At 45.1% G+C, this 25353-nt stretch overlaps 1 protein-coding gene across 1 annotated transcript in view; it reads right to left on the bottom strand.

The window, feature by feature from the left end:
- Positions 1-25353, bottom strand: part of TMTC1 (transmembrane O-mannosyltransferase targeting cadherins 1) — a 1359696-nt gene that overhangs the window by 990721 nt on the left and 343622 nt on the right. Inside the window, 1 exon segment of the mRNA XM_030213674.1 lies at positions 6107-6188. Within this exon segment, the coding sequence (XP_030069534.1) occupies positions 6107-6188 (82 nt within the window).

The following is a 25353-nucleotide window of genomic DNA, read 5'->3' as shown; positions in this document are numbered from 1 at the left end:
AGGGAGATGGGGCGGAAGTTGGAGGGACAGGTAGGGTCAAGTGAAGGTTTTTTGAGGAGAGGTGTGACAACAGCATGCTTGAAGGTGTCAGGGACAGTCGCGGTGGAGAGAGAGAGGTTGAGGATATGACAGATGGGAGGGGTGATAGTAGGAGAGATGGTGATAAGTAAGTTGGTGGGGATGGGGTCTGAGGAACAGGTGGTGCATTTCGAGGAGGAGAGAAGATGGGCGGTTTCCTCTTCGGTGATATCAGGAAAAGTGGAGAAGGAGGCCTGGGTTGATTGGTTGAGGGAGTGGGTGATAGGATGAAGAGGAGGAGAAGGTTTAGTGGTGAATTCGAGGTTGATCTTCTGGACCTTGTCACGGAAGTAGTCAGCCAGTGATTGAGGAGAGAGTGAAGGGGGGGTGGGAGCGGAGGGCACTTTGAGGAGGGAGTTGACGGTGGCGAAGAGACGACGAGGGTTAGAGCTGAGGGAGTTAGTCAAGTGAGTGTAGTAGTCCTGTTTGGCGAGGAATAGGGAGGACTGGAAGGAGGATAGCATGAATTTGTAGTGAATGAAGTCAGTATGGGTGTGAGATTTCCTCCATAGGCGTTCAGCCGATCGGGAGCAGGAGCGAAGGTAACGGGTGCAAGGGTTAAGCCAGGGCTGGGGACTAGTGCGCCTTGTGGGACGGGAAACAGACGGTGCAAGGGTGTCTAGGGCGAAGGAGAGAGTGGCATTGTACTTGGAAACAGCCTTGTCGACGGACTCGGAGGACGTGATGGACGGGAGGAGATCGGAGATACTAGCGGATAAGGTGGGGGGGTCAACAGCCTGGAGATTCCTGGAGGTAGTGTTGGGCGGGACTGAGGGGGAGGGTGATGAAGTGTGAATGTGATCAGGTGATGGTCAGAAATGGGAAGAGCAGAGACACAGAGATTAGAGGGCGAGCAGGTAGAGGAGAGGACGAGGTCAAGACAGTGACCAGATTTGTGAGTAGGGGTGGTGGAGCTCAGTTGGAGGTTGAAGGAGGAAGTTAGGGTGAGGAATGGTTAAGGTGAAGCCCATCAGATCGGAATAGGCTCTCCCTTTCCTAGAATGCTGACCAGTTCCTGACACATCCAAAACCCTCCTCCCCACACCATCGTCTCATCCACACGTTGAGACTCCGGATCTCTGCCTGTCGCTTGGGACCTGCGCGTGGACCAGGTAGTATTTCAGAAAATGCTACCCTAGAGGATCTGGATTTGAGCTTCCTTCCTAAAAGCCTAAATTTAGCTTCCAGAACTTCTCTCCCACATTTTCCTACATCTCACAGGAACGCTCCTCCACCCAGGATACACAGTAACCAGTCTGGGATTTCCCAAACACCCATGTGTCACGCTCTCAGGTTCAAAACATACAGTCACTAGAACGTGAGCCCTTAGGCTACTGTTGAGGAGCGGCAGCAGTAGGCAGAAACCTCCAGCCGGGATTGGGCAAACAAGCAAGGCTGGAGCTGGAATCTTGGAATAGACTTGGCCAGAATGACAGGACAGGAACTGCGGCTGAAGGCAGACAATGCTGGAACCACAAGACTGGGATAACAAGAGGCAAACAGGACTGGAGCAGCTCCGGGTTTCACCCGCTCTGACCGCCGTTCCCCAGAGGTTGAGCCCCTAGGTGCGGGCGGCCTGCAGGACTTACAGGATGGAACTGGACTGGATCAGGATTCAAAGACAGACTAGGCAGACAGGGCGTACATAAAGGCTTGGCAGACGCAGGGTTCAGGATATGCATCAAGCTTGGCAGAAGCAGGGGTTTAGGATATACATACAAGCTTGGCAAGAGCAGGGTTCAGGATATACACACAAGCTTGGCAGGAGCAGGGTTCAGGATATACACACAAGCTGGGCAGACAGGAGCCATCTTGGAAGCTGAACATCAGGAAATAAGGTGAGTAAGTCATGACCACAGTCGTGACAGTACCTCCCCCACGGGAGATTCAAGTTTCCAAGGATAACTGTGGTGAAACCTCCTGATGGGTTTCAAAACACAAACATGGATCACTGGACTGGAAGTAACAAGGAAATCTGGAACTTGAAGACAGGAGTGGCTCTTGTAAACAGGAGGCTCTTTCGTACAGCCGCTAGGCAGGATTAGAGTCTTGGATGCAGCAAGAGGAATCATACTCAAAAGGAATCCTCCCCTGAGGGAATCCACAACTTCCTTGACCTCCTGGCATATCAATGTAGTGACAGAAATAGAGCTAGAGCCAATAACCAAGCTAAAATCAGAGGCTGGACAAAAACTCGAACTGAACTCAAGAGCTGGACCGGGACCGGGACTGGCATCAGAGTCCTGACAGGAACTAGAAGTCTGAACAGGAGCTGAACCGGGATTGGAACCCGGACGGGAATCAACCTGTTGACTGGAACTGGAACTCAGAACGGTCTCAGCCTCTTGGCTGGAACTGGAACTCAGAGCGGACTCAGCCTCTGGGCTGGAACTGGAACTCGGCCTGGACAGCATCTGGGCTGGAACTGGAATTCGGCCTGGCCTTAGCATCTGGGCTGGAACTGGAACTCGGCCTGGACTCAGCATCTGGGCTGGAACTGGAACTCGGCCTGGCCTTAGCATCTGGGCTGGAACTGGAACTCGGCCTGGACTCAGCATCTGGGCTGGAACTGGAACTCGAAGTGGACTCAGCTTCTCGGCTGGAACTGGAACTCGGAGTAGACTCAGCATCTCGGCTGGAACTCGAAGTGGACTCAGCATCTCGGCTAGAATTGGAACTCGGAATAGACTCAGCATCTCAGCTGGAACTGGAACTAAGAGTGGTCTTGGCTAGAAGCACCACTCAGACTGGGATCGGAGGATCAGCTAGAGGCGCCACTCGGACTGGAATCAGAGTCTTGGCTGGCAGTGCCACTCGGACTTGTATCAGAAGCTTGGCTGGACGCGCCCCTCGGGCTGGGCTCAGAAGCTTGGCTGGACGCGCCCCTCGGGCTGGGCTGAGAAGCTTGGCTGGACGCGCCCCTCGGGCTGGGCTGAGAAGCTTGGCTGGACGCGCCCCTCGGGCTGGACTGGAAAGAATTTCTAAGACACCTCCTTTCGGCGTTGGCTTCAGGAGTAATCCGCAGGGCAGGATCCAAGAGAAGACTGTGGCGGTACTCAAAGAGCGTGATAGAAGGATCAATAGCAGAAACTGGGTTTATCTGGACCCCAAGCCGCTGGGCATGCCTTCTCTCAGCTACAGCTTCAGGAGTATTTTTAAAAGCTGGATCAAAACAAAGTTTATCACGGTACTCTTGGAGCGTCATCTCAACATTAAGGGCAGTAACTGAAGAAAAAATCATGGGCTGGACGCCAAGACTGGCATCAGGAACTGAACCGGGACTGGGACCTGGACTGGAGTCAAAGTCTTGACTGGAATCAGAAACCGAACCGGGACTGGGACCCGGACTGGAATCAGAAGTCGAACCGGGACTGAGATCCGGACTGGTATTAGAGTCTTGAATGGAACTAGAAGACTGAACAGGAGCTGAACTGCAATTGAAACTCAAACTGCTCCGCAAAAACTGCTGATGAGCCCTGGGCTTGGGAGTTTCACAACGCCTTCTTTCGGCGTCACCCTCAGGAGTATCCCGCAGGGCTGGATCCAAGAGAAGTCTGCAGCGGTACTCAAAGAGCATGATAGAAGGATCAATATCAGAAACTGGGTTTACAGAGAGCCCAAGCCCCCAGACACGCTCTCTCTCAGCTGCAGCTTCAGGAGTATTCTTCAAGGCTGGATCAAGGAAAAGTTTATCACGGTACTCCTTGAGTGTCATAAAACTACTAAGAGCGGAAATGGAGATGGGACCAGAATCCAAACTGGAACTAGGAGCGAAGCCCGAGCTGAAACCCAGATTGTCAACAGAAAAAAAAATCTTGGGCTGAAAGCCCAGCTGGAAGGATTTTGCCGAGCTCATGGCTTTTGCATTCTGTCACGGTCTCAGGTTCAAAACATACAGTCACTAGAACGTGAGCCCTTAGGCTACTGTCAAGGAGTGGCAGCAGCAGGCAGAAACCTCCAGCCGGGACTGGGCAAACAAGCAAGGCTGGAGCTGGAATCTTGGAATAGACTTGGCCAGAATGACAGGACAGGTACTGCGGCTGTACGCAGACAATGCTGGAACCACAGGACTGGGATAACAGGAGGCAAACAGGACTGGAGCAGCTCCGGGTTTCACCCACTCTGACCGCCGTTCCCCAGAGGTTGAGCCCCTAGGTGCGGGCGGCCTGCAGGACTTACAGGATGGAGTTGGACTGGATCAGGATTCAAAGACAGACTAGGCAGACAGGGCATACATAAAGGCTTGGCAGACGCAGGGGTTTAGGATATGCATACAAGCTTATACACACACGCTTTGCAGAAGCAGGGGTTTAGGATATACACACAAGCTGGGCAGAAGCAGGGTTCAGGATATACACACAAGCTGGGCAGAAGCAGGGGTCAGGATATACACAAGCTGGGCAGAAGCAGAGTTCAGGATATACACAGAAGCTGGGCAGACAGGAGCCATGTTGGAAGCTGAACAGTCAGGAGCCATCTTGGAAGCTGAACATCGGGAAATAAGGTGAGTAAAAGAGGAGTCATGACAACATGGGAAGACTTACCATTGAGACAACAGGGCAGCGCCTGAGGGTCCACAACAGTAGAGGACCCACTTTCTCCTAGCTTCCATCTAGTTTCTTCCTTTTTTTCGTTGGTGGTAAAAGGCTCAGCTTACTGTCAGTCAGCCCCTGGATGGTTCTGTTCTCCAAAGTTAAACATCTCTCTCTAGCTGACTTGGTTAAGATGTGTATGCTGACCAGCTGCTACAGTGGGACTTGGAACTGTAGTATCAGAGGTTGGTGTGCTAGTCATTATACCACAGTGCACAGATGGCTTTTAGACTTGTTAGTGATGAGATACCTCTAAGCAGAGTACAGATTGTCTGGGTGACCTGGAAGGCTCCCCCCCCCCCCCAATTGAGTGCAATATCCAGCTCTTCCCATCAGCTGAGACAAGTGTGTATATTGAATAGTTCTGAGGAGGTAAAAAGCATATTTGACCAAAAGGTTCATATAGCAGAAGCCCAAGCTACAGGAACAGGTTAGTCCATAGGAAAGGTAGCCTTTTCAAAAGAATGTCTATAGTCTAAGGCGCCATAAATAGAATACGCCTAAAGCCAGGACGTACGCCGTTCTGGTAGACATGGCTGTTTATTTCAAGAACTTGGTGTAAACAGCGGCGTCCAAATATCTGTGCAAAGCATCAAATTCTGTAATCATGCACACAGAATTATGCCCATGTGAAACCCCTTGGCACGTCCCTTTTTCTGATCTGCACGGTAGGATTTACGCAGACTACATTATAGAATACACAGATTCCAATTAGTGCTAATTAGTGCTGTTAACTGCTTAACATCCAATTATTGGTGTGATTGGCTCGTTATACAATTAGGTGCAGTATATGGAAATACACCTTGATTTGCGCATGGAAATTTGGGCACACTATATAGAAATTGGAAAATAACTTCTAAGTAACAAATTTTAGTTAGCTGAAACAGCAGTCTTGGATCTCAAAATTCATTCAACAGTTTACGTGACTGAAGACGTAAATCACGTTTTGCCTGAGCCCTCCTCAGAAAGAATATTAGGGCCTTAAATCCAGTTATGAGCTCCAAATGATCATTTATTTGAAACAGTCATCCCAATCATCCATTACTGCTAGTATTATTTGTTACAATCTTCTCTAGTGTTAAGATCAACATAGCTCTAAGACCAAGAGAGTAATAATATTATACAGGATATTATTTTGTCACTAACCAAAGGTGCTTATGTCATATTTATGACTATACCTCTAGTATAATTTCCTTTGAATGTTTTGTTATTCAACAAATTTGAGACTTCCCTGCTCTAATTTGTCTTGTTTTAATGATATCCACATATGTGCACATGACATCTCTATGTATTGCCTCCACTGTATGGAAACCTGTCACTGTATATATCCTGAATATCTATCCCATTAGATTGCTAGAGAACAGAATTACGGCATAATCTGAAAGGATCTTCTTTCCTATTCACCACAAAGAATCCCCTTTCTGTTTTAGACTTACATAACAAAGCACCAGAGCAGCTCTCTTTAAAAATGGTCTTGCTGTATATAAATACTTCTGGCTGTTGCTTGTCATCAGGTCCCTGAAAATTAAAAAGAAGGAACACCATTTACTCTTTGAGCAACGAAATTTCACTCACCCATTTCCTTTGCAATGCAACAGCACATAAACATAAACCATTGCTTTGGAGGTGGTTTTCCATAGCCTAAATCAAAGCATGAAGCACATTACCATAGGCCCCTTTTGCACTTGCAGCATGAATAAAGCCATTTGTGAACCCTTCTTGTGCAAGCATGCAAATTCTCAAAATAAATATACAAAATGTACTTACTATATAATTTTGCTAAAAGCTCTAAGTGGAAGGCAAGTCTGGCCTAGAAACTGCATTTCAAGGGGTATAAGGAAGATATATGGTATCTACCAAAGCACAAAGAAAAAATTAAGCAAGTGGTAGAATTTTTTACATATCCATAACAATGTACTCACTCCAGAAAATGTTTCACATTACAACCAAAGATATTTGATGTACTGTATAGCCCTGGATTAACTATTAAGCAAATGAAGCACATGCTTTGGGCACCAAGGGAAGGGGGCAGTGGTGTGCTGGTAAATTTTTAACAGGCTCTCTGTCCAAAAACAAAAAACCCACCTGTAGATATGTACGTAACTGTATTATATATTCTATTGGTACACATGATATGTGCAGGCAGCAACCAATTTACAAATAATATTAAAACATACAATATTCTTTACTGTAAATTCCAAATGGCCAATGGATTTTCGCCACACTCTTGTATCTGTAGCCAATCTATGTTTGCTATTTATCCCAATCTGCTAATTCTTTACACAATAAATGTATTGACATTAAATCTGACAGATGATTTACTGTCAGACTATTTCTCATCCTATATACCAATTACCCACCATTGGGAAACTGGAACAAGCTAGATGGTTGCACATTCCTACATGGACACTACATGCCAGTAGAATCCTTCACCTCAGTCACACATAGTAAATGATGGCAGTTAAAGACCTGTACGGTCCATCCAATCTGCCTTCAAGATAAACTCATGTAGAACATGGACAGACCCTCAACTGATACAAAATAGGGGGCCACAAGAAACATGCAGACAAAAACTGGAGACCCCCCCCCCCCCAATAAAGCCAGATTATATATGCAGTGAAAATACTGGTAAAAGTAATAGAAATACATTTTCTTCCATAATCCGCTAAATACAAAATTAGAAAAGATATATATTTCCAAAAAAGTAAACATTCATGAGCAATATATTTCCAAAAAAGAAAGCAAACGACCACAAGCAGCATATCCCCCTTTCCTTTTCCTCCCATCCATGAGCAACATGCATGCCCCCCTCTCCATCCCCTTCTATATGCTGCATTTCTCCCTTTTCCCTTCCCTCCATATATGGCATGTCTCCCTCTCTTCTCCCTTAAGTTCTCTCCCTCTCATCCACATGCAGCTTGTCCCCTTCCCTCCCTCTCATCCACGCAGTTAGCCCCCTTCCCTCCCACTCACCCACGTAACTTGTCTCCTTCTCTCCCTCTCATCCACACAACTTGTCCTTTTCTCTCTCCCTCTCATCCATGCAGCTTGTCCCCCTTCCCTTCCTCTCATCCACGCAGCTTGTCTTCTTCTTCCCCTCTCATCCATGCAGTTTGTCCTCTTCTTTCCCTCTCATCCATACAGCTTGTCCCCTTCCCTTCCTCGCATCCACTCTGGTTGTCCTCTTATCTATTCCTCTTATCCACACAGCTTGTCCTTTTCTTTCCCTCTCACCCACATAGCTTGTTCCCTTCTAACCCACTGAACCACGCAGCTTGTCTTCTCCCTCACACATCATGTTTTTCAAACCCCCTCCGGCCCTCCTGCTCCCACCTTACACAGCCCTCCGCTCCTATCTTACACAGCCCTGATAGTCCAGTGGTCAGCTGGGGAAGGAGTGACCCTCATACACTCCTGCCTATGCAGTCTCCATCTCCTCCATAGTCCGTACTATTGAAAATGTCACCCGTGAGTTCCTGCAGCAATCTCACGAGACTGCCGCTGAAACTTATGGCAGTCATTTTGGAAACTGCATGGGCAGGAGCGCATGAGGATTGCTCCTGCCCCAAATGATTAGAGCAACTACTGGCTCACAAAATTGGACATAAATCAACGACTTGCATGAGCCGCTGCAGCACACCACTGGAAGGAGGGCACCATAATAGTTTTTTCCCCCTAGCTATCAAACACTTAACTCTTTCGCTGCCCTATGCCATACCCATTATCCAACTTGAATTAAAGTGTTTTTTTAATCATTATAAATATATATGGTGTTTATCTAGTCTTAATGTCTTTTCAGTTAGGCAATGGAAGGCTGTGCTTAGGGCATCAGCTGGACTTAATCCAACCCTGATCTCATTGGTGGAAAGAAGATATTGGGGGCGGGGGGTTGACAGATATGTTCATTATTGGATTGACATTAACAAAATATAGGGAGGTGAAATTTTCATATTAAAGCTAACTGAAAGACAAGGGGAATTTCCAGAGAGGAACATTTATAAAAAAAAAAACACGCAAAAATACCTGTTTTCTGAGAGAGTGATGGATGTTTAGAATAGCCTAGAGGTAGTGGTAATCAAAAGTGTGACACAATTTCAATATGCTTATGATGGAAAGAAACACAGTGGTGAGATAAGATAACCAGCAATACAAGCAGAGTTTGAGGTGGAAGAAATGAAGGAATGAGTCTGAGCATTGAACAGGCATATGAAATTTGGAGGGACAAAGAGAACACTCCATAGGCCAATGGTGAGAGAGTGGAGGTACAAATGCATTAATTAGGCCTAGTTAAACTCTACTACTGCTATTACTACTACTAATCATTTCTATAGCTCTATTAGACATACACAGCACTGTACACATACAGATAAGAGACAGTCCCTGCTCAACAGAGCTTACAATCTATTCAAGACAAACTAGAAAAATAAAGGATTATGGAGTTACATTTAATATAGGAATGATTAAAACAACATTGAATAGGTGAACAAGGGGTTATAAGTTAAAAAATAACCTCAAAAGGTGGGCTTTTAGCCTGGAGGCAAGAAACAGATGATATACCAACTCAGGAAGTATATTCCAGGTCTACACCACAGCTAGATTGAAAGGATGGAATCTGGAGTTGTCTGTGAAGGAAGTGTTCTGGCCCCATATTCATGGTAGCAGGGTGCACTGTTATGTATATTTAGCATGAGCACTATTTGCATTCAATTGCACTGTCTGTTTATAAATAGCATTGTGTATTAGGGATGATATTGTACCTGCGCTTGTGGGAAAATGTGAGGTAGAAATGCGCTAAAATAAATAGTTTGCATTTTCCTGTGATTGATTTCTTGTGAGCTTTCCTTACTGGCTCTTAGGCCTGAGTCAGGGCCAGCCCTCCTTCTCTCCCTCTGGGGGCTGTGATAGAGAGCCCAGTCTTCCTAGCATACCTTGGTGATCAGCAGCTGTTCTAGGGGCTTAACCTACTGTGATTTCGACTTCCAAATTTGCCAATTCTGCGGTTCGGCTTCAGAATTGGGCGGGTTTCATGCGACCACCAAAGTTTTCTTTGAAAGTCATGAGATACTGGGCGGCTTTTTGCCGCCACAGCCGCGGATTGGCTGTTTTTTCCCGCATACCAATAGAAGCCCCATGGAGGTGGGTTGCAGGCTTCTTTTAAATGCCTGAACGCGCCTGCGCGACAGCGGAAAGCCTTTCAGAGTCTCACACAGAGTCACTCTCTACCTCTTCAGTCTGCCATGTGCGGTGAGTTCAGTAAGTTCTTTTCTTCATGGGGGGGATCCATTTATGATTGTGGTTACCAATATAACATGATTTATTTATAATATATTTCATATAATATTTATATTGACCTCATTAATATGTATATTTAGCTTATTCATATTTACCTTAATATTGGGCTGGTTTGGGGCAGGAAAAATTTTGCCATTTGGCAACACTTTAGTCAGAACTTCCAGTGGGGCTGTCAGCCAAGATGGCAGCTATGTGCTAAGCTCCTACAGCTGCCTCCTGCATAACCCGATACTGGCTGTCCAGCAGCTTAATTCAACTAAATAGCAGCAGTCACAAATTGAGCTACTAACTTCACCTCGCAGGGGGCTTCACTGCATGCATCTCTAGCTCCGGTGAGCTTTATACATCTCAGGAATGGGTGGAGCGTGCTTTTCCCTCACTTGACCGGTGTGGCAACTCCTGTTCCAGCGGTCGATGGTAGCCGAGATGGAAAGTGGTGTCTGAGCTGCTCCTCGCACAGTGTAAGATTGCCACAGCTGGTGGGAGCGGCGCAGTGCCGATTTGAAATCGGCGGCGGGAAGAAGAGAGACAGCGCTTCGGCTCAGTGCTGGAGCGAGACAGCCCAGAGAGGTGAGCGATCCAATGGGAATGGTGCAGCCACTAAGGAGAAGAGAAACGGGCGATCCAACACCTGCTGAGCCACTGTACCTGCCAAATCTTGACCCTAAGCAGGTTTGCCAGTGCGTGTTGGACTGTGTGCAGACTGCTCGTGGATTTAACTGCTACCCCCTCGTGCCCCTTGGATCGCCACATGGAAGCTCCATAAGGCCGTCTTCTGAGGGTTCCTTAGCTGGAAAACTAGTTGGAAACTGGGCATTCACTTAGTTTGTCTGCTACTCTCCCTAACCAAAACAAGAAGCGCTCCTTACTCTTAAGTACACGTTCTACCTTTCTGTGGACCTCCGCTTTATTTTTTTTTTGCCTGGGAGTTTTGCTTCTTGGTTGGGACACAGTTGCTTGGACTGCACACAGTTCCCCCCCTTTTTTTTCTTCTCTCTTTGGTGACCTTGCAGTGCTAGTTAGTTGTTGCAGACCAGTGTGTGCATAGCATCTAAGGGGCTCCAGAAGGACGCAGGGAGGAGTTGTAGAGGTGGCCCCAAAATGGCGGAGAAAATTGCCCCCTCTTCACCCATGGAGGACTCAGCATGAGCTGCCAAAATTGGTACAGAGGTCTGCCTGGCTGTAGAACAAGATATGGGTCACCAACTGCAGAAAATTCTTAATAAACTGGATGGCCCAGAAACTTGTTTCATTACTTTCACAAGGGATCTTCAGGCAGTTCAGCAGAGAGTGGGAGAGGTGGAGACCTCAGCTCAGGAATCTTCCTTGGATCTCAAGCGTCTGCAGGAAAAGGTCATCTTTTTTGAGGAGAAGGTAGATGATCTTGAAAAGCATTTTCACAGAAACTTGCAACTGGTTAGGTTGCTGGAGTTGGTGCAAGAAGCAGAGTTGCATGGATTTTTGGAGACGAGGTTTCCTAGAATCTTACAACATCAGAGTACTGCTGGTCCTCTATGCTTGAACGCGCACATCATTTGGGTCCAAGAAGATTGGCCATGGAGCATCCCAGGGTAGCCATTTTTCGGTTGCTCCATAAGGTGGAGATATTGTCTGCGCTCAGAGGCGGTAAAACTGTGGAGTATGTGTGCCACTAGATTTTCTGCTTTCAGGACTATTTGACTAACGTCTCGCTCCAGCACAGTTTGCCCCGTTATGTGGCCGCCTCCATAAATTGCAAGAATGCTTTAGCCTGCTATATCCGGCTAAATTCTACTAGTGCTGGTAGAATAACTGAAAGTGGGTTAAGTTTAATTTAGTTAAGATAGCAATCGATCTCCAGCCTTCTGGTGGGACTTTGGTAACCCCATATCTTCTCAAGTATGATGGTCTTACATTATTGGGGGTTTTGAATCATTCACAAAGATTGTGCTGGACTTTCCTTTGTTGATCTAAGCTCCAGCTTGCAAGAAAGTTTGTGGATACTTTAGTGTGAAAGACTATGGCGGACAGCTCTGTAATTCATTTTTTTCATTATACATAGGGGCGAGAAGGAGGGGGCATGGAAGTTAAGCACTTAAGGTGCTAAATAGGAGATGGGAGGGGTGGGACAGGGGAGGGTGAGAGGGAACAGGCAGAGGGCGAGGACATGACTGGTGGGCAGTTTGGCAGTCCTTGATGGTTTGGTCAGAGTGGTGAGGATACTGGCTGGGATGTCCCGACTCCTATGGAGTGGTTCATATCATATATCTGTATGATTGATAATGACTGCATCACATAATGTCTTTCTATGTAGTGAGCTGGAATGTTGGCTGTATTTCATCACATGTTAAACGCCAAAAAATACTTCAAGCACTGAATCAAAAGAAGGTGTATATAGCTCTTCTACAGGAAACCCACTTAGATGCTAAAGAACAGCAGAAATTATGCCACTAGTGGATAGCTGCTTATTTTGAATCCCCAGCCCAGGACAGAAGGTTGGACTTATTATATTAATAAGGAAGGGAATTCAGGTCATTACATATAAGGTTATTCATGATGACGCGGGTAGATTTGATAGTATATTTAACTACTGAGTGTCACCCATTGATTTTATATAATGTCTTTGTGCCCAATTGTTATAGCAAGATTTTTTATAGACAACTTCAACATCTCCAGAGCTTTAATGAAGTGCCCTATCTGGTGGGTGGAGACTTTAATGCAGTAGGTGATCCAGTGCTAGATAGATCACAGGGGAAAGCCAAGGGCTTCTGTCATGAGTCTCAGGGCATTTCACTGCTATGTAAGCTCCTGGATCTGGTGGATGTGTGGCGCACTTTACACCCAGTGGATCGGGATTATATTCACTTATCTCAAGTGCACTCCACCATATCCAGGATCGATTACATTTTCATTTCTAGGGGATTATTCACTGTAATACAAGGGGCAGAGTCAGTTCTCATTCAAATCTCAGATCATGCCATGGTACACACTTGGTTGGAGTTTATGGGAGCGCCTACATGCTCTTTTCAGTGGAAGTTTCCCATCCATTTTTATGGGGATGGCAAATTCTTAGATTTCCTCTCAGAAATGGCAGATATAAGCTAATGCTGCTCATGTAGAATAACCCTGTATTATATTGGGATACTGCTAAGGCAGTGCTGCGAGGAGAAATAGCAGCGTATGCTAGTCATCAAAAGAGGGCCAGAGAGCGAGAGTTATCTCACCTGGATGGCTATATAGGGAAATTTTACAAGATGATGAGGCCTGAGGTTGTTGATCCTCTGATACCTATGTCCAATTCTATGGCAGAAGTGGGTCAGCTGCTTGAGTCGTTACGGCTTGCTCAGATAGTTGTTTTGCCAAAACCTGGCCACGACTCCAAGAAGCCAGAATTCTATAGGCCCAGATCATTGCTTAATTACGAAGATAAATTATTCGCTAAGGTCCTGGCCAATTGCTTGTCTCGGGTTCTCCCAGACCTGAGAGGAATCACAAGTGGGTTTTCTGCAAGGCCGTAATATCACTAAGAATATGCAGAAAATCGCCACTTTGGAACTGGCCCGGGGTCACTCTATCCCCACCATGTCAATAAGTTTTGAAGCCAAAAAGGTTTGTGATCGGGTGGAGTGGGAATTTCTATTTGGGGTTCTGGAAGTATATTGGATCACTGGATTTTTTCTGGAAGCTATACAAGGTTTATATTATCTTCCTCAGGCTCAGGTGTGGGTGAATGGTATTTTTTCTTCTTCTTTTTTTTTTTAACACATCGAGATACCAGGCAGGGCTGACCATTATCCCCCTTTTTGGATCCATTGATTTGAGATATCCAGAGGGTTCTGGACATTTAAGATTTAAAATTGGGTAATAATACTTTTTAAAGTAGTGGCCTTTGCCGTTGATTTATTGGTTGTTGTAGTGAACCCACCTGACTCAGTTACAGCACTATTAAAAATGCATGTCAGAGTATGGGGATTTTTCTGTCTTTAATCTTAATCTGGAGAAATCAGAGACCCTGCAGAATGTAGGGAGACCTGGTTTGGGTTGGAGAGGGCCTTTCCCCCTAAGATGAGTAGGCAGATTTTTTCGCTGTTTGGGGGTGGTGGTGTTGTCTATAGTGATGCAAGACATCTACCGTTTAAATATAGATAAGTTGCTACAAGATATTAAACTACAGCTTGAAAAATGGAGTCATTTACCCTTATTAATGAGCAGGATTAATCTGTTTAAAATGGTGCCTTTTCCTCGCTGGCTATATGTGTTATAAGTCCTACCAATTAGTCTGCTGTGAAAGGACTTACAGGTATTCATTAGTTTTTTGGGGGTGGGAAGAAGTCGAAAATGCATATGGGATATCTTTATGATACTTGGGCGCAGGGGAGGTTAGGTCTGCCCTGTTTGAACTGCTATAATCTTTTTTTTCCCCATGAGATTTTATCAATTTTGCATATATAACAGAAACAACAATAATGTAATAATACAATTCAAAAACTTATGCTAAAACTGGAAAATGTGCCAAGGAGTTTTGTATAATGAACCAAGTGCAATCAAAATATAAAAAAAAATAGGTAAGAAAAGAGAATTCTGCATAGAAATTGAAAGAGTCAGTTATTGGAGACCAAATTACATTTTTTTTAAATTGAGCCCTGAAGACCAGCTGAAGCAAGGTCGTATTTGTGGTATAACAAAACAGATCACCACCAAAAATGTTCATTAAGGAATGATGAATTTTTCTAATTTGCTAGGATATTTTGTTGCACTATTGTAATCAGAATACTACTACTACTAAACATTTCTATAGCGCTACTAGATTTATGCAGCAACAACAACCGGTGAAGTCTAGATAATTGAAGATCCCAAGACTTGAAAATAACCAATGACAATGATAGAGGAATGCCAAAATTAAATATTTTACAAATGGTGCTCCAGATAGCTTTCCATAAAGACTGAATCTGTGGACAATCAAAGATCATGTGAACCAATGTTCCTGGTAGTTTATGACAATGCCAGCAGAGATTTGAGGGGATGAGATTTGCAGAATGCAATTTATGTGGGGTTCAAATAGCTCTATGATAAAAAGAGCACTAACTATTGGAGCAAAGTAAATTTTTTTTAAATACAGATTTTCTTAGATAATGGGAAAGTTGAGTCCACCTAAAAAACTGTGAGGAAGGTGTCAGGATTGCAGGAGGTCAAAATTATTGCTGGACATACTTATATTAATATGAAATCAGTTTGACAATATTAAACTGAGGCAGCTTGGACAGAGAAATCATATTAATTTGTTAATTCTGTTTAAGTTTGGTTCAGGCCTGCAAGTGGTAGAATGCCATCTGGTTTTAATTACTCAAATGTCTAGCTTTTGCTAGACCAGAGGTTAGAGAGGTCAGAGAGAAATGAAACTTTCTTTGTCCCTTTTTGAGTGATGGATTGTTAATGCTAGTTCAAAGGCATAATAAACCACATCTGGATGCCATTGATTAGCAAGCAGGCAGTTTTATAAGATTAGGCTGAATGCTGTTTAGAGAGAAGGAAATAGGTGATAATTTAGATTTTGTCTTATAAGGAATTCTGATTTCTGCTTATTTTAAAATATGTTTTATTCTGTTTAATTAATAAGTTCTATTTCTCTATGTAAAATACCTTTTCAATTCAGTGTCTGACTTTCAAGTGAGATTTGTCTGCAGTTTAAGAGGTCATCATCTGGTTTGAATTATCCACAGTCCTAGCTAGTTCTGTGTATGAAGCTAGAAGGTGAAAGAGGTCAGGAAAAGTCAACTCTTCTCCTTGATGGATTATAGCTAAGTGTAGGACTGGTCTCCTGAAAGTAATAACAAACCATGTCTGTGTGCCATTAAGTAAGATTGGCCCCTTAATGAATGCCAGAGTCCAGTTAGTATTTAAAGTTATGAAGTTAGCTGGGAATCTGAGAATTTAATAATAATAAAATGCAGGAGATAGGTGCCACATTGTCTAGTTTGAGAGGCCCCAGGTCATAGGTCAGTTTAGGAAATATCAAACCTATGTAACTGATATTTTGAGTAAATGTGTAGAGATAATTAGTTCAAGACAGGGTAATCAATCTATTCTTTACCATCTGGTGAGAAAGGGGGGCTAGAGGGGTTTAGGACAATATATAAATGAGAACAGAAGCAGCTTACGTTAGACGAGAAGGAACCAAGACACAGAGACACAAGACACAGAGAGCTGAAGGAGAGAGCTAGCGCTGATGTCCTACTTTGTTTGCTGGCAAATAAAGAAGATTTCTCTCTCATTCTGGTGTGTGGTGTTTGACTCCTGAAGTACCACAGATTCTGCTAACAATAGTGGTAATTCCTGCAACAAAACCACCTTCTGACCTCTGATAAACTCTCCCCCCTCTCCTGCAGGAACCATTGAGGATGAAATGGGCCAAATGGTGCTCAGAGAGGCCTGATAGCCCTTTGGTTTCTCAATTACTCTTGATTAACATACCTTTTGTTCCATCTGGGTGCAGGGCTTCAGAGCAACCAAAGCCAGACAGTCAGGCTCCATGACTAGTAACTTTAAACAGGACAACCTGTGAAAGTTGTCACCTTTCCTGACTTCAGAAAGTATCTGGAGTTCTGTAAAGGAAATAACTGGGAAAGAGAAGTTTTTGATCTCTCTCTGCTCCTGTTCCCTCTCAGTTCTTATTAGGTATAAAGCAGAGCTCACTAGGGCTCTCCCGCTCTCTCTGTCTTTCTCTGTGCAGCATAGCACAGAGCTCAGCTTGGGGTCTACTGCCCCCCCCCCCTCTCTCTGTCCCCGGGCACTTCTCTGTGTCCAGGGCACTAGGTCTCCCTCTTTCTTTCTCCCTGCAGCAGAGGGCACGGGACTCTGCTGGGCTGTCTGTTTCTTCTTCTTCTTTCTCTGCACACCTCCATCTTTAGCCACCAGAGCACCTGGCTCTGCTCCCCCCCTTCTCAGACAGCTCTAGTCCAAGGTTTCTTTCTTCCTATGAACAAACACCCTATCCTTTCTTTCTCCCTCCCTCTAAATACACACCCCAAGACAGCTTGTACCCTTTTTCCTGTACTAAGTGCTGTGAGCCAATACATATATGCAAATAGAATATACTTTATATAGCCAAATCCGTGTGGATTGCGTATTCTTTGGGAACCCACTGCCTCTGTGAAGTGGACCCCGGGACCAACCCTAGACAACGATAGCTGACATCTTGGGGAGCTCGTCTCGGTTTCAAAAAGAGGATCTCCAGCTGGGTAAGTAAGACATTGTTTTGCTTTCTGCATGTTTGCATATGTACTGCTAGGCTTGTTAAGGGGGATTGAAAGTTGAAGTAATTTAATGCTGTGTTTGGGGCTGCTCAGAAAAGACTGACAGATCTTCCAACTTTATTGGAAGGGGTACCAAGTGAAACAGTCCCACATTTTTAAACACTACATATCTGTCTTTGGTAATCACTTAATTTCCTGTCACTTTGAACTGTTTTTCTATATCCAGCCAGTCTCTGTCTTGGTGAAAAGTCAGCTTTGCCTGACAGGGAACCGACAGTTGGCATATCTAATTTAACACCTGCCTTGCTTAATCTATATTCATTCTAAACTATCCCTCCAGCCCCTCTACTCCATAAAGAGGGCCTTTCCAAATCCAAGAGCTACACAGAGCTAGTTCCATATATGTATATCTATAAAAGAAACTAGCCAGGCCCCGGTACCAATTTAAGTATTTTTCAGCAGCCTCAACCATGGACGCTTTTGATCTTAAAGAACTAAAAGTTATGGTACAGACTTATTGTAACAAAAAGGGAAGCCCATTTGAAGGAGAATTCCCAGAGGATTCCTGGTATAACATTCAAAAACAAATGATACACCATTCCCAAGAGTTCAAAAAGAAAACTAATAAACGGAAATGCCTTTTTATACAAGGCCTGTGTAGGGGACTAATTACTTTGAAACAGCAAAATGCAGACCTGACCACTCAGTGCACTCAGTTAACCAGGGACCTTGAGGAAGCACACGTGTGCATCTCGATGCAACGGGCACAGGTTGTGCAAGCAACAAATTCCTTCTTACATGTAAATGAGCAATTGGACGAGGCTAAAACAGAATTAAAACATTTAAAAAGTAAATGTGCCTCAAAGGACCAGATTAACTCTGTGCACTGGCAGACCCCAAGTATTTCTCCCTCAGCACCGCCAGCCTATGAAACACCCTACAAGCCAGGTTTTCAATTCATAGAACCACAAAAGCACACAGAAGTGTGTGTAGTGGATTTGAGAAGTGGGGGCAAATCTAAGACTGAAAACACTGACTTAAGCACTCAGACATGCATAGATGAGGAAACCCCAGGCGCAAGCACTAACCTGAGGGACAGGGAGGATTCTGCAGACACAGAAACTGAGTCCAGTACAGACCCCAAAACACCAGTAAACCTGGTACTGTATGACTCATTAAAAGATAGTGACATTGAAAGGATAACACAGAAGGTCGGCCCTATGCCTTTTAATATGAATGAATGGTGCAAATGGGCCACTGATATTCTGATTCACTGGGGCCTAGGAAAGTATAAGAGGAAAACGTCTGACTTTGACAGACTTATGCACGTGGCTTTAGGACCCCACTATTTTAAAGTAGGATCTCTCACCCACCCATAACAGTTGTTGAAAAAGGGTCTTGAGCAATTATTTCGCTGTATTCAAATGCAAGCATTTAGAACACTTGCACCCCTGCCAAATGACACACTAGAAGAATTTGCGCACAGATTGTGGGTGCTAGAAGCAGCCTTTCGAGACCAGGAGGGTTGGCCCAAAACAGAAGATTATGGTCAGACACATCATAAAGAATTTTTGTTGGAAATCCTATCCCCCGAGATTACTAAACATCTCAGATTGTTTGCTGAGGACCCCAAAGAAACTCCTTTTGACACGCTAATGCTTAGGATTGCATCTGTGTGGAAAACTCAGCCATCCCAGGTAATTACTGTGTCAGAAGCAAAGAAATGGCAAGCAGAAGGGCCCTCCCACAGCAATAGGTCAGGAAACACAGGACAGGCCCCATGGAGAGGGCAGAGCAGAGGTAATTTTAGAAATTCCTCAGGCTACATCCCATTTCATGAACTTAAAGCACAGACAGACCAGTTGAAACAGCAACAAATTAAATGGGAACAAGATAAATATACCATGCAGCTAGAATTAGACAGAATAAAAAGCGAATTGATAGCTGCCCAGGATAAGCAAGAAAAAAAGGAATAGGGATGTCCTGATCTCCAATGTCCAAATATCAAACAATCCGAAGTATTTTGTGCCCAGCCTGACTCCTTTCACTTACCTGAGCTTGCACCTCAGGAGAGGGGAAAGGAGACAGATTCAGAATATAAATTAAAGTTTGTGGCACCCTTGATTTTGGACACGTGTGGACGCCCCAATGTGAACAGCAGGATAGGGGGTCAGGATAAATTAGCGTTGATTGACACAGGGTCTGGAATCAGTTTTACAAGCAGGGTTTCTCCCACTTCAGACCAGGAAAATGTGCAAACATTGTAGAAAATGATCTGCTGGTCCTCAGCTCAGAGCCCTTTTCCTCTGTTGTCCCACTTCCTTAGGGATCTTTCCACTCAAAACCCGGCTCCCTGGGGAGACAGGCTGTTTCCAGCACCTTTCAATTTACAGCAAGGCTTTTAAACACAGTTCCACTTGCAGCAGGGCCTTTCCAAACACAGCCCTAAATGTAGCCTGGCCTTCCAACACAGTCTCAAAAAGTAGCAAGGCTTTTAAACACAGTTCCACTTGCAGCAGGGCTTTTCCAAACACAGCCCTAAATGTAGCCAGGCTTTTCCAACACAGTATCACAAAGTAGCAAGGTCTTTAAACACAGTTCCACTTGCAGCAGGGCTTTTCCAAACACCGCCCTAAATGTAGCCAGGCTTTTCCAACACAGTATCACAAAGTAGCAAGGTCTTTAAACACAGTTCCACTTGCAGCAGGGCTTTTCCAAACACCGCCCTAAAGGTAGCCAGGCTTTTCCAACACAGTATCACAAAGTAGCAAGGTCTTTAAACACAGTTCCACTTGCAGCAGGGCTTTTCCAAACACAGCCCTAAAGGTAGCCAGGCTTTTCAAACCCAGTCTCAAAAAGTAGCAAGGCCTTTAAACACAGTTCCACTTGCAGCAGGGCCTTTCCAAACACAGCCCTAAATGTAGCCTGGCCTTCCAACACAGTCTCAAAAAGTAGCAAGACTTTTAAACACAGTTCCACTTGCAGCAGGGCTTTTCCAAACACAGCCCTAAAGGTAGCCAGGCTTTTCAAACCCAGTCTCAAAAAGTAGCAAGGTCTTTAAACACAGTTCCACTTGCAGCAGGGCTTTTCCAAACACAGCCCTAAAGGTAGCCAGGCTTTTCAAACCCAGTCTCAAAAAGTAGCAAGGCCTTTAAACACAGTTCCACTTGCAGCAGGGCCTTTCCAAACACCGCCCTAAATGTAGCCAGGCTTTTCCAACACAGTATCACAAAGTAGCAAGGTCTTTAAACACAGTTCCACTTGCAGCAGGGCTTTTCCAAACACAGCCCTAAATGTAGCCTGGCTTTTCAAACACAGTATCCCTAAGTAGCAAGGCTTTGCGCGGGCTCAAAGCCTCCGGGTCCCACCCTCTTGGTCAGCCTTTTCTCCTGACCTCCTCCCGCTTGACCCGGACAGCCCCCTATACCTCCTGCTCTGACTGAGTCAGAGCCAACAGCTCCATCGGTTCCTCCGGGACCTCCTCTGGCTCTCCTTGTTCCATTGCCTCTGGCTCCTCTCCTTCCCTCTCCTCTGGAGCCCAGTCCATTTTCTCCTCTTCCCTCCCCCCCTCCAGCTGATTCCCTTTTCCCTCATTAACCGGGTTCTGGGGTTGTTCTTTCTCCGCCCCTTTTTTCCACCACCACCTTTTCCACCAGGGTAGAGCTTCAGCTTTCTCCCTTTTTGGTTGGCCCCCTTTTGGAGCCTCTGGGAGGTGCACCCTATTTCTCCCCCTTACCAGGTGCTCTCCTGGGGCTTTCTGGGACTTGTAGTGTTCTACTCTTATGTCCCTTTTTTGCAGGATCGGAACCCCCACCGTGTCATCTTTCCCTTTTTGGTAGCTGGGGTCCCTCCCCCCCCCTTTCTTTCTCCAGACTCCTTACCATATTCCTTACAACATATAAAATCCAAGGGGTCAATGACACAGTTACCAACTGTGTGGCTATCCCAGTTAAATGGGGTATCCCAGTGCAGATGCAGAGGGAACATGATGATGAAATTTTGGAAACCAATGCAGCCACTATAGTAAGCACAGAAAAGGAAATAATTGGAATTGATGTCCTCAACCAGTTAAACTTGGTAGTGGATATGGCTAATCTTACCTTGTGGCAATGTATTGGATCTCCAAAAATGTCTACAGTTTTGGTGCACGAAGCAATTCCCATGCATTTGGCCACACAATGCACAAAAGCTGACCAAAGTATGATCTGAGTGTAATTCCCACAGAGGTTATAGACATCCCTGTCTGGGCCCAATACAAACTAGAATGTGGCAGAATGTCCACAGAAATCCTGTTAGAAGGGGAGGATCCTCCGCCACAAAAGCAATATCCAGTACCTCATCAGGCGATAGAACCCGTAGCTAAGATTATACAGGTACTAGAAGAGAGGGGCATAATTAGACCGATCTCTTCTACATGCAACTCTTCAGCATGGCCAATAGTTAAACCAGGAGGCTCCTTTAGACTGACCATAGATTTCCGCGCCCTAAATCAAGTATCCAAATCTGGTACCGGTTGTAGCCTCATACCCGGAAATGATCTCTAAATTAAACCCCAACTGCAAATTCTTTTCTGTCCTAGACATTTCAAATGGGTTTTAGAGCCTGCCCCTGGCCCCAGAATGCCAGTACAAAACAGCATTCCAGTGGCTAAATAAACAGTACGCATGGACTGTGTTACCCCAGGGTTATAAGGATTCTCCATCCATTTTCCACAAATACATGCAGGAAGCCCTAGCTCAGGTGTCTTGTAGAGACAATATAATCCAATATGTTGATGACATTTTAATTCAATCTGAAACTGAATCTGACCACTGGGCCCATGTAAGAGAGATTTTAAAAGCTCTTTTGAAAGCTGGACTTAAAGTAAATCCGGCCAAAGCTCAGCTGTGTAAACCACAGGTTTCCTTTCTAGGAGTCACTATTGGCCAGGAAGGGAAATCCATAGATTCTCAGAGAATAGATCTCATACAGAAATTACCTTTGCCTACAGACCAGAAAACCCTCCAATCATTCTTGGGGTCTACTGCCCCCCCTCTCTCTGTCCCCGGGCACTTCTCTGTGTCCAGGGCACTAGGTCTCCCTCTTTCTTTCTCCCTGCAGCAGAGGGCACGGGACTCTGCTGGGCTGTCTTTGTTTCTTCTTCTTCTTTCTCTGCACACCTCCATCTTTAGCCACCAGAGCACCTGGCTCTGCTCCCCCCCTTCTCAGACAGCTCTAGTCCAAGGTTTCTTTCTTCCTATGAACAAACACCCTATCCTTTCTTTCTCCCTCCCTCTAAATACACACCCCAAGACAGCTTGTACCCTTTTTCCTGTACTAAGTGCTGTGAGCCAATACATATATGCAAATAGAATATACTTTATATATCCAAATCCGTGTGGATTGCGTATTCTTTGGGAACCCACTGTCTCTGTGAAGTGGACCCCGGGACCAACCCTAGACAACGATAGCTGACAGAAGGAAGTTAATATTTAGTTTGCAAATCCAGAAAAGAGGTTACAACATGAGATTTACAGTTATAAACATCTTGTAGACACCAAATATTACAGTCTACCCATATTTAAAAAAAAAAAGGATTATTATTGATTAGAAAGGTAGGATTACACCAAAGTGAGGTATGTGATGATCTATAGAAAGGAAATTGAAGTATATTATTTAAGGCGTGAAGGCAAGATTTAGTATGTGTTGATAGGGTTCTCTTTTTGCAAGAGAGTCAGAGAATTGGTGGTGAGGAAATAGAGGGGGAAAGGGTAAGCCTGGGATTTTCCAGAAAAAGCCATATGGGAGAGCATTCGTCAGAAAAAGAAAACGACAATGTTGCTGAGCGATGAAAGCCTTGTGGTACATTAGAAAAATCAGGAAACATTACATCAAATTTATATTTGGGGGCTTTGAGTTTTGTGAGTGAGATTCTGACCTGTTTAGATTTTCATAGAAAAGAGGACAGAAGCCTATCAATTTATTTTTAGAGGGAGATGTGAAATAGTGCAGGTATCATGCTAAGTATAAAGTTTATTTCAGTGGCGTAGCCAGACAACAGATTTTGGGGTGGGCCTAGGCAAGAAGTGGGTGGGCACCAAGTGTTCTCCCCCCCCCCCCCCCCAAAATCAAAAAAATATCGCAGCTTTCCAATTTGACAATCTGCAGCAGGCATGCTCTGAAAACTGAGCATGTGTAGGTGCCAGTATCGTGGAGAGCAGCGTTTTTGTTACCATCAGGGTGAAGTCTTAAGCTGGCGGAGCATGGGATCCCCACCAGCTACCGCTAAATGTGTGCTACTGTTGGGTGGGCCTGAGCCCTAAGTGGGTGCGCCCTGGCCCATCTGTGGCTACACCACTGGTTTATTTTAGAAGTAACCATCATTTTGATAGTCTCTAGCCTGCCCCACCAAGAGATATGTAGGGTATACAAGGTTATTAGGAGAGTTTTAAGAAGTTTTCAGTATATTATCTCCATTAAGTTGTATGGTTAATTTTTTGGGGAGATCAGACTAGTCTGTATTGGCGAGTCATGAACGTTAAGTGGCAAAACTTCAGTTTTGGATTAATTAATTTTGTATCCAGAGAATGTGGAAAATTTGTTAACTAAAGAAAATGGGAAAATTAGGTTCTTACCGTGATAATTTTCTTTCCTTTAGTCATAGCAGATGCAGCCATTACAGATGGGTTGTGTCCATCAACCAGCAGAGGGAGATAGAGAGCACACTTTTTTCAGTGCCTCATACCAGCTTGCTCCACTGCCTCTCTTCAGTATTTGAAGCTTCCAAAGCAGTATGGCAAACCGCAATGGGAATAACATGAGCTTTCCTCACAGCGAACGATGGCCCTACAACAAAGGGCATTAACTCAGAATGGAGGGAATGAAACATCCTCCCGGAGGGCATAAACTCATCCTCCACTGAGACATAACTGGAGGGAATAAACTCATCCTCCCGGAGGGAATAAACTCATCCTCCAAAACATGAAACTGGAGGGAATTAAGTCATCCTCCTTTAATTGAACAAGAATCCTGAAGACTGTTTTCCGACTTTCTCCCAAGGACGGAATCTCCAGGAAACATGAACAGAACCTGAAATAGATTTACAGCAGATAGCAATCAGACAGGGACGGATCATGGCTGCATCTGCTGTGACTAAAGGAAAGAAAATTATCACGGTAAGAACCTAATTTTCCCTTCCTTGTCATCAAGCAGATGCAGCCATTACAGATGGGATGTATCAAAGCAATCCCTAGTTAGGGTGGGAACAAGCCACACCATGCGCCAGCACTTGCGCTCCAAAATGTGCGTCCCTCCTGGCAGTCACATCCAGCCTGTAATGTCGGGCAAAAGAGCTTAGAAGCCCATGTTGCTGCACTACAAATCTCTTGAAAAGAGAGTGCTCCAGTTTCAGCCCAAGAAGAGGAAATTCCTCTAGTGGAATGCGCCTTAAAGGCATCAGGCGGAGGCCGGCCGGCAAGCAAATAAGCTGAAAAGATAGATTCTTTGAGCCAGCGGGCAATAGTGGCATTAGACGCTGGAGACCCTCTGCGAGAACCTGATAGCAAAACAAAGAGATGATCAGAGGTCCTGAAAGAGTTAGTAACTCACAGATACTGCAGCAGAGTCCTGCGCACGTCCAACAGGTGCAATTGCCCAAAAGATTCTGGAAACTCCTCCTTGACAAAGGAGGGCAAGAAAATAGGTTGGTTTAGGTGAAACGCTGAAACCACCTTAGGCAAGAAGGAAGGCATGGTCCGAACCGTGACCCCGGACTCTGAAAATTGCAGAAAAGGGTCTCTACAGGACAGCGCCTGGAGCTCTGACACCCGTCTCGCCGAAGTAATGGCCACTAAAAAGATGGCCTTCAGTGTCAAATCTTTCTCTGAAGCACGCCGAAGCGGTTCAAAGGGAGCACCCTGAAGGGCTTTCAGCACTAGCCCCAGGTTCCAAGCTGGACAAGGTGCATGCACGGGAGGACGGAGCCGAAGCACCCCTCTAAGAAACCGTGCCACATCTGGATGAGCAGCTAAAGACACGCCTTCAACCTTGCCACGCAGGGAGGCCAATGCTGCCACTTGCACCTGCAGGGAATTATAGGCCAAGCCTTTTTGTACACCATCCTGCAAAAAGTCCAGAATCGGCGAGACAGGAGCCCGCAGGGGTGTGATCTCTTTGGAAGC

This window comes from Microcaecilia unicolor, chromosome 9 (genome assembly GCF_901765095.1).
Source record: "Microcaecilia unicolor chromosome 9, aMicUni1.1, whole genome shotgun sequence".
Classification (NCBI taxonomy): domain Eukaryota; kingdom Metazoa; phylum Chordata; class Amphibia; order Gymnophiona; family Siphonopidae; genus Microcaecilia; species Microcaecilia unicolor.
This window is presented reverse-complemented; position numbering and strand designations above follow the sequence as displayed.